A 9,745-nucleotide genomic window follows, 5' to 3' on the forward strand; every position below is an offset into this window, starting at 1 on the left:
AAAATCTTTCATTGATCATATTTATCTCATTTGTATTTGTCCAAAACGTGTCCAGGACAAGATAAAACCTGCAAGTGTTGCAAGCCTTGGAGTCACAATCCCTCCTTACCCATTAACAACTGTGATTAGTGGGCTCCCTGAGGGGCTTTGAGTAGAGAAGGACAAACTAATTTTAACACCCGACACCACACTACAAGCTCATAGACTTGACCTGTTTAAATGGAAGAATCCCAGCCCACTTTTATATGTCAGTGGTACCTGATGTTCTGTACCATTTGAAATTGTAAAAAATCTAATTTTTGCTTACAGAATCTGTTCAAGACTTTTTTTAAAATATAGCAAGTTTTAATTAACATAAATTTAGAGTAAGAATTCAAAAAACAGAACAGACCATTAAGGAATGTTATGCTTACTGATCCAATTCAGAACATTAGCACTGACCTTCAGTTTGAGTTACCGTTAGGGAGAGTTGAATCCCCTTTGAGTGAAATGTTAGAGGACTTTAGGGTGATGCTGTCTGAGTCTCTACAGAATAAAACATGGAATATGGTCAACAGTGAAATGCTATGAAGGGCACTTCAAAACTTATTCTCTAACTCTCCCTTCTCGTGTCCCTACTCATCTTCACCAGTGAAGCTCTGCTCGCTCTTCTAATTTTAAGTTAGTTCTCCACTCTTCGATATGAAGTGTCATGTTAATTCCACTCACCTTCATCTCCTCCATAGTTCTCCTTGTCTCCTTCAGTGTCTTCTCTCTGTCCTCAAGTGTCCTCTTGATGTCACTCAGTGTTGCCCCCAGCTGTTTCTGTTTGGACACACAAGAGGACACGCATGGTCAGATTAGAATTCAAGTTCGACTTTTGATTTCTTCATCTGTTTCTGCATGCTGATATTCGTACATCATGTTTCTTTTTTTACATTTCATGGCACAACATACTTCTTCTGTCACACTTTGACAGAATAGGTGACACACAGAGATTTGATTTAGCAATAACAAAAAAACATTTAATATCACAGATTCAAGATGGAGTTTGGGCTTATAGAGTGTATCAAATAATAAAGTCAGTTTGAAGACACACTGGTGTGTGAGTTAGATCTTGAAGACATCACATCGACAAACTGGGAAATCAAAACTTCACACACAAAAAAAAAAAAAACTGAACTGTGTAGGTGAAGAATCTAATTAATTAATTAAAACTACCAAACAGTAATTCCAGAGCTGGAGGTCTTTGTTTCACTTTACAGCCAAGACACCAGAACAATAAAGTGATCTGATCAGTTTATGCCTGAAATTCATAAATTGTCAAAAATCCTCACAAATCATCTTTCATTTTCTCTGTCTGCCCACTCATGGTGATGGACTAACAGCTGGCTTGAACACTCTTACTGCAGTAAATGATCCATCCATCCATCTATCTTTCCATGTTCTTATTCCATTTATCTAAGGCAAAGTCAACTAAGGTCAACTGAAAGCTTATCTCTGAAAACATTGGACACAAGGCAAGCACAACACCTGGGAAGGGCACCAGTCCATCACAAGGCAAATGCACACGTACACACACACACGCACACACACACACACACACAGACACACAATAGTTCTAATTTAGCAGTGCCAGTCCACCTAACCTGCATATCTTTGGATTGTTGGGAGGAAACTGGAGCACCTGGAGGACATGTACACCAATCAAAATAAACAATATATTTATGGCATAAGGATAACTGAAGACGTAAATATACAAGTTTATATGGACAAAGAGCATTCACAAATACAAAACACATATATCTTCTTTATCTTAGTTGTTTGTAGCTACAAAAAAACAAACTAGTATTTTTAATCAAGTAAATGGAACCAAAAATATTGAAGTTACAAGATTGCTCAGAGTGTGGCTTTGAAGGCCCAACCTTTCATAGATGGAGAATTAGCCATGGAAACTGTTTTTTGAGTAGTGATAAATTTTGTTTAGTGATTTACCAAATAAAGAAACAATCCTGTGATGGATTTGAGAAATACCAGCTTGTGCGAGATCATTCGAGAGACACATAACTGATATGGCTGAAAATGTAACAGTAAAACATACACCTGGGTTACAAAAAGCTGTATTTAGTGTCGCTCTTGATGAAACTGGTGATGTGAATGACGTGGCGTGCTTAGTTATACTTGGGCGATATTGTGACAATGACTGTATTAATAAAGAACTGCGCTACTTGATATCTCTTGGTGGTACAACCAAGGGAGAGGACATCATAATTGAATTTCTAAGCTATTTTAAAAATCAGAACATCAACATGAATAAAATATTCAGTGTTACTAATGATGTGGCCCCTGCAACGGTCAGAAAGATCAAAGGATTTATTAAACTTCTTCAGGATCATATTGGACATCAAGTATTGAGCTTTGATTGTGTTATACACCAGGAGAGTTTGTGTGAAGAGTTTGTCACTGTGCTTGAACTCTGTAATGGAAACTGTTATCAAGATAGTTAACTTCATAGTTTCTGGCTCTTCATTGACCCACAGGCAAGTCAAGTCTCTTCTATAAGAAGCGGAGAGCGCAATATGGACCTCCTGCTTTACAGAAATGTTCATTTTCTTAGTCGAGGTAATGTTTTGAACAGATTTTTATAAAGTATAGAAGCAATCAAGGTGTTTCTTCATGAAAAAGAACAACATTTCCCAGAATTGAATGATGACGACTGGCTGTGTAAACTGATGTTTCTGGCTGACGTAACTAAACACCTGAGTGACTTAAGCTTGAGTTTACAAGGTCAGGGACAAAGAGATATATTTTACTCTGTTATCTACAAATACTCTCCAAACATAAAGGCTCATTCAAATCGATTTGAGGTCAACAGAGATGAGCTTCAGAAGTACATCGAACTGCTCAAAGGAGAGTTTGCAAAACGAGGGCAAGAATTTACAGGCCCATATTTTCTAATTTCATCAAGCCCACCTTAACTGATCTCACTACCACACCATCTGATGTCTCTTTTTAAGTAGATGGATGTTGACAATTTTGAAATCTCATCAGAGTTATGGATGATAAAACTTTTAGAACTGTGGAAAATTCCTGAAGGAAACTGCTTGAAAAAGTCAGCTATTATCCTCAGTCCCTGGACATCCCTGCCTGAAGTGTTCACCTGTTTGAAGAAAGTTGCATTTACTTTGCTTTTGGCTTTTGGGTCAACTTATACATGTGAACACTTTTTCTATCTATCTATCTATCTATCTATCTATCTATCTATCTATCCATCCATATAACTATATAATGGTAAACACCAGCATTTGTTTTATGAGGCAAAAGTGGCAAGCAGATGAAGCTTTGAGATAATTTCTAGATAAGGAGAGTCCTGAGGGAGGGATAAGGGGACTGTGAATGAAGATCATGCTTCCCAGGCTTCAGCAAACAGTGAAAAATCAAAATATACCTTCATTAACTCTGTGACACGATAAGAAAGGTCACAGAGCTAAGGAAGGGATTTTGTTTGTTGTGTTTGCTGTTTGCTAATCCTGTCACAGGCCAGCATGAGGCAAACTGTGTGCTCTAGAAAGTACTGAAGTTTGAATGGCTGTGTGTTTATTTCAATTACATTATATACAAAATATGCAAATTAATTGTACATTCGCTTCAATAATAATAATAGTAATATTAATCTATTTTTTCTTTACATTATTTATATAACTAATAATGCTTTAATAAGAAATAAGGTTTGCTGTTATTATTATTTTGCTATAATGATTGATTCTCGTATTAAATTACCCTTGGGGTCTCCAGGGACCCCAGTTGTCAGTTAGTGTATGTAAAATATTTTAGTAGGATGAGGTTTAAAAAGCCCTGAGATCAGCCAAAGGCAAAAACGGACAAACAAGACAAGGCAGACCCATGAAACACACCGTGTAAGTGGCAGCACTACAGAGAGTCTCTATTCATGTGTCAAACTTACATTGAATTATGTGAACGATGACATTGCATGGTGACTTACTACACTTACATCAGGCAACTGTAACATCATCTTATCACCTTATTAGTATCAGAATGTTTGATATTTTCAACAGCCGCCCACGTGACACTTGCACCCCTGTCAGTCGGCAGTTCCAGTCTGCAGGCTGTAGTTGGCCCACCACTGCCTTAGATGCTCAAAAGAAAATCTGATTGGACCACAAAGAAACTCCACTGGGTGTAATGGGAGCACTCAGGTCTTCATGGACAATATTGGAGATCTCATCCTGGACTGTTTCATGCCTTGCACCGAGTCTCACCAGGATAGGCTCAAAAATCATGTTGATGAGATAGATGAACAGATATCTCTGTAAGACTAACAGACAGAAATGTAACACACAGCAGCTCCTCGCTGCTCTCAGCTCCTTCACAGATTGTCTACGTTTTCTCGGGTATTCAATTCATATTATCAGAGGATTTGAGAGACTCAACCAAGTCTGTTCAGTAGGCAGGTCTACTCTCACACCCTGCGATTAACAAACACACACACACAGATCCTAGTCACACAACGATGCATTGCAAGAAGAAACCAAGCAGACCACAAACTCCCTGTAATGTCATGCAAGCGGATTTGGCTTTCCTTGGATTATCACTTGAAGCTGCAAAATAAGCTGCCAGAAATTCCTTAACCCAAAGTTGTTCAAAAAGATTTCATTAAACATTGAACTCCACTCACCTGTTTTTCTTCCCTCTCCGTCTCCAGCTCGACCATTTTATGCCCATTATGTCCAGTCACCACACACATCATGCAGATACAGGAATCATCAGTTTTGCAAAATATTTCCAGACTTTTCTGATGTTTCTCACAGAGTTTCTCCTTCATATTTCTATCAGGATCAGTCAGCTTGTGGAGCTTCAGGGTGTCTCCTTCATAGTGAGGCTGCAGGTGAGTCTGACAGTAGTAGGCCATGCAGGTTAGACAGGACTTCTCCGCTCTGAACTTCTTTCCAGTACAGGCGTCACACTCCATGTCTCCAGGGCCAGCATAACTCTGAGACGGAAGAGAATTGAGTGCCGTCTTCTTTAATTTATTGATGACTTCATTCAGCAGACTGATTCCTTGCAGAGCAGGCCTTGTGCTGATTGTTTCTCTGCACCCTGGACAGAAGAGCTCTTGGCTCTGATACCAGCAGTCTGTGAGGCACTTCAGACAGAAATTATGTCCACAGGGGATGGCAACGGGGTCAGTCAGGGTGTGCAGACACACCAAGCAGGTGAACTCGTCCTGTAATCCACACAGATGGGCTTCAGCCATCATCAGTCTGAGGAGAGGCAGGCAGAGAGAATCAGTCAGACAAACAAGGAAGTGACTTGTGAAGACACGCAAGTGAAAGTTTCTCTGTGCTTAGTGAGGAGGAGGAGGAGATTTAAAGAGAAAGGTGAGAGCTGACGGAGAGAACATCTGAGGAGACACTGAGGGTGAACAATTAATGTGAGACAGGAGCTCAGGGAGTGAAGACCACAAAGTGAGAGAAGAGATGACCTGTCACAGGGGGTCTGCTGAAGATTAATTCATGTCAGTATTTCTTATTTATTTTTTGCATACTACAGTCCATCTGAGACAGACTCAGTGCACATTTAAAATCAGACAGAGCAATATCTCACATCAGACTCATTCCACTTCAGTACATAAGAGTGACCCCTCCAGCCTGTCACTTCTCAGTGACAGACACTGGGACTCGCTGTCACCAGCACTAACAAATGCACAGATGTCTCTGATACACATGAAGGCTTGTATAACATTTCCTTATATCAGTGTTTCTTAACCTTTTTCCATGTGTGCCCCATTTTTTTCATATTACTTTTTGTGGCACCCCCACATTTTCAGATTTTTGATTATATTGAGATCCACCAAACAACAATAAATTTTAGTTTGGGAATGCACTATTGGCAGAGGTGCTCAAGTCTGGATCAGACTGGGGCCTCACTAATATTTTTTTATCATCAGACTATACAGTCACACATGTGACATACTAAAATTAAAATCCATATGATAAAAAATACATACGAGTACAATTCAAACATTTCTTTGGTTTTCACAAAATTTCATGAATGTGTTAGTCATTTTAATAATTCCACATTTTAAATTATTCCATTCTATAATTAATACAAATTAAATTACAGATATTTAAATACTCCTAAGAATACTATCACGTCTTATTTCTAAAACAATAAGTTATCACCTTATTAGTATCAGAATGTTTGATATTTTCAACAGCCGCCCACGTGACACTTGCACCCCTGTCAGTCGGCAGTTCCAGTCTGCAGGCTGTAGTTGGCCCACCACTGCCTTAGATGCTCAAAAGAAAATCTGATTGGACCACAAAGAAACTCCACTGGGTGTAATGGGAGCACTCAGGTCTTCATGGACAATATTGGAGATCTCATCCTGGACTGTTTCATGCCTTGCACCGAGTCTCACCAGGATAGGCTCAAAAATCATGTTGATGAGATAGATGAACAGATATCTCTGTAAGACTAACAGACAGAAATGTAACACACAGCAGCTCCTCGCTGCTCTCAGCTCCTTCACAGATTGTCTACGTTTTCTCGGTATTCAATTCATATTATCAGAGGATTTGAGAGACTCAACCAAGTCTGTTCAGTAGGCAGGTCTACTCTCACACCCTGCGATTAACAAACACACACACACAGATCCTAGTCACACAACGATGCATTGCAAGAAGAAACCAAGCAGACCACAAACTCCCTGTAATGTCATGCAAGCGGATTTGGCTTTCCTTGGATTATCACTTGAAGCTGCAAAATAAGCTGCCAGAAATTCCTTAACCCAAAGTTGTTCAAAAAGATTTCATTAAACATTGAACTCCACTCACCTGTTTTTCTTCCCTCTCCGTCTCCAGCTCGACCATTTTATGCCCATTATGTCCAGTCACCACACACATCATGCAGATACAGGAATCATCAGTTTTGCAAAATATTTCCAGACTTTTCTGATGTTTCTCACAGAGTTTCTCCTTCATATTTCTATCAGGATCAGTCAGCTTGTGGAGCTTCAGGGTGTCTCCTTCATAGTGAGGCTGCAGGTGAGTCTGACAGTAGTAGGCCATGCAGGTTAGACAGGACTTCTCCGCTCTGAACTTCTTTCCAGTACAGGCGTCACACTCCATGTCTCCAGGGCCAGCATAACTCTGAGACGGAAGAGAATTGAGTGCCGTCTTCTTTAATTTATTGATGACTTCATTCAGCAGACTGATTCCTTGCAGAGCAGGCCTTGTGCTGATTGTTTCTCTGCACCCTGGACAGAAGAGCTCTTGGCTCTGATACCAGCAGTCTGTGAGGCACTTCAGACAGAAATTATGTCCACAGGGGATGGCAACGGGGTCAGTCAGGGTGTGCAGACACACCAAGCAGGTGAACTCGTCCTGTAATCCACACAGATGGGCTTCAGCCATCATCAGTCTGAGGAGAGGCAGGCAGAGAGAATCAGTCAGACAAACAAGGAAGTGACTTGTGAAGACACGCAAGTGAAAGTTTCTCTGTGCTTAGTGAGGAGGAGGAGGAGATTTAAAGAGAAAGGTGAGAGCTGACGGAGAGAACATCTGAGGAGACACTGAGGGTGAACAATTAATGTGAGACAGGAGCTCAGGGAGTGAAGACCACAAAGTGAGAGAAGAGATGACCTGTCACAGGGGGTCTGCTGAAGATTAATTCATGTCAGTATTTCTTATTTATTTTTTGCATACTACAGTCCATCTGAGACAGACTCAGTGCACATTTAAAATCAGACAGAGCAATATCTCACATCAGACTCATTCCACTTCAGTACATAAGAGTGACCCCTCCAGCCTGTCACTTCTCAGTGACAGACACTGGGACTCGCTGTCACCAGCACTAACAAATGCACAGATGTCTCTGATACACATGAAGGCTTGTATAACATTTCCTTATATCAGTGTTTCTTAACCTTTTTCCATGTGTGCCCCATTTTTTTCATATTACTTTTTGTGGCACCCCCACATTTTCAGATTTTTGATTATATTGAGATCCACCAAACAACAATAAATTTTAGTTTGGGAATGCACTATTGGCAGAGGTGCTCAAGTCTGGATCAGACTGGGGCCTCACTAATATTTTTTTATCATCAGACTATACAGTCACACATGTGACATACTAAAATTAAAATCCATATGATAAAAAATACATACGAGTACAATTCAAACATTTCTTTGGTTTTCACAAAATTTCATGAATGTGTTAGTCATTTTAATAATTCCACATTTTAAATTATTCCATTCTATAATTAATACAAATTAAATTACAGATATTTAAATACTCCTAAGAATACTATCACGTCTTATTTCTAAAACAATAAGTGACATATTAATGATTACAGATGTGACGTCCAACAGCAAGAGGGAGGACTGCACTTGAATTCTGATGTCTGCTGACGGCGGGCAGGCCTCTCCACGTAACATACAGTATATATACAGTAACACAGCACGCCACTGGGTCGTCTACTTGTCACTCTGTTGTCACTCTCAGCAGCTCCTCTGCCAGGTTTTCTGCAGTACTTCTCTCAGTAAACTCACAACAGCCAAGAATGCAGGATGTCATCTTAAAGTTTCTAATAAAGTGACAAGTGATTGACTCGTATGAGCAGGTCATTCTGGATGTCTGGCAGTCAGTTGTCAGGAAACTGCTGAAGCTTTTTTGACCCTGTCTTAACACAATGCACACGCCATGTTATATAGTTGTGGAGTAATTGTTTGGGAAGAGGTTTTTCTGCTGGGGAGAACATACATGGGGGATTAATACCCCTTATCATTCGGGGTCATTTTTGCTAAATCGCTTGTAATTCGACCTCTCCAAATTAGAATCATTGCTGTTATTGAACTATCTGGAGTATAAACACATGTTTGGTCTCTTTGTAAAGGTAACATTCTCTAGTTTCACCCTTAGTAGTCAGAATCACTGTAGGTGTGACTGATCAAAAGTTATGCACATTAGAACTCACAAAAAAAACAAATTTTTTTGTTCTCGCCTAAGTTTTTTTATGAAAATAAAGGAAAATAAAGCTGCAGTAGGTAGGTGGGGACAGAAACACACTATGTACCAACAGAATAACTTGTTGACTACTCACATGTCAAATTTGAAAAGAATACCTGTAAAAATGACATTTTTACACCAGTTTTTATGTGGGCATGTCCAGGGGCTTTTTGGAGGGACCATTATCCACATTTTGGAACGTATGTTAAAAGTGTAATAACTTTTGAATGCTTCAACCCACAGATATCAATGAGGGCTCTACTGAAAGCTTACACCTAAAGGAATCTATATCTACACACAGTGTCACTCTATTAGTTATGGAAATTCATGTTCCATAATAAAAACAATAAAAAATACACATTTCTATGTAAAAATAGTCAATACAAGTTATGGGCCAAAAATATATTTATATTTTTATTTTTACTTTTTTTATAAAATGCACACAAACTATATATATTTCTTTTACAAACTGTTACAACACAGCTCAGCGTTTTTCCATGTGCCACTTGATGGCAGCAATCACTAGCAAGCAGAAAGCACAAGGGTGTGGCACGTCGCTTTCTCCCATTACATGTGCCGTGTGCCAGTTGAATACTTTCGCAACGCGCATACATGCATCTATTATTTAATCGAGCGTTTATTTACGTTTAAACTTCTACTTTTATTCATATTTAAACTGCGAAAAAACTTGGCGAAATCACAATAAACAACCACGCACCAACTCTGCAGACTGGCA

General features: G+C 39.4%; 1 protein-coding gene across 1 annotated transcript; it reads right to left on the reverse strand.

The window, feature by feature from the left end:
- Positions 1 to 750: 750 nt before the first annotated feature.
- On the reverse strand, positions 751 to 7,415 carry LOC120529025 (E3 ubiquitin/ISG15 ligase TRIM25-like; the record flags this gene model as incomplete). Its single annotated transcript, XM_039753085.1, has 3 exons — positions 6,968 to 7,415; positions 4,676 to 5,343; positions 751 to 804 (listed from the first exon to the last, which is right to left on the reverse strand). Coding segments are annotated over exons 1-3 (1,170 nt in total), but the record flags the coding sequence as incomplete, so codon positions are not given.
- Positions 7,416 to 9,745: the final 2,330 nt, after the last annotated feature.

The sequence above is a fragment of the Polypterus senegalus genome, chromosome 4 (genome assembly GCF_016835505.1).
Source record: "Polypterus senegalus isolate Bchr_013 chromosome 4, ASM1683550v1, whole genome shotgun sequence".
In the NCBI taxonomy this organism is placed as follows: Eukaryota; Metazoa; Chordata; class Cladistia; order Polypteriformes; family Polypteridae; genus Polypterus; species Polypterus senegalus.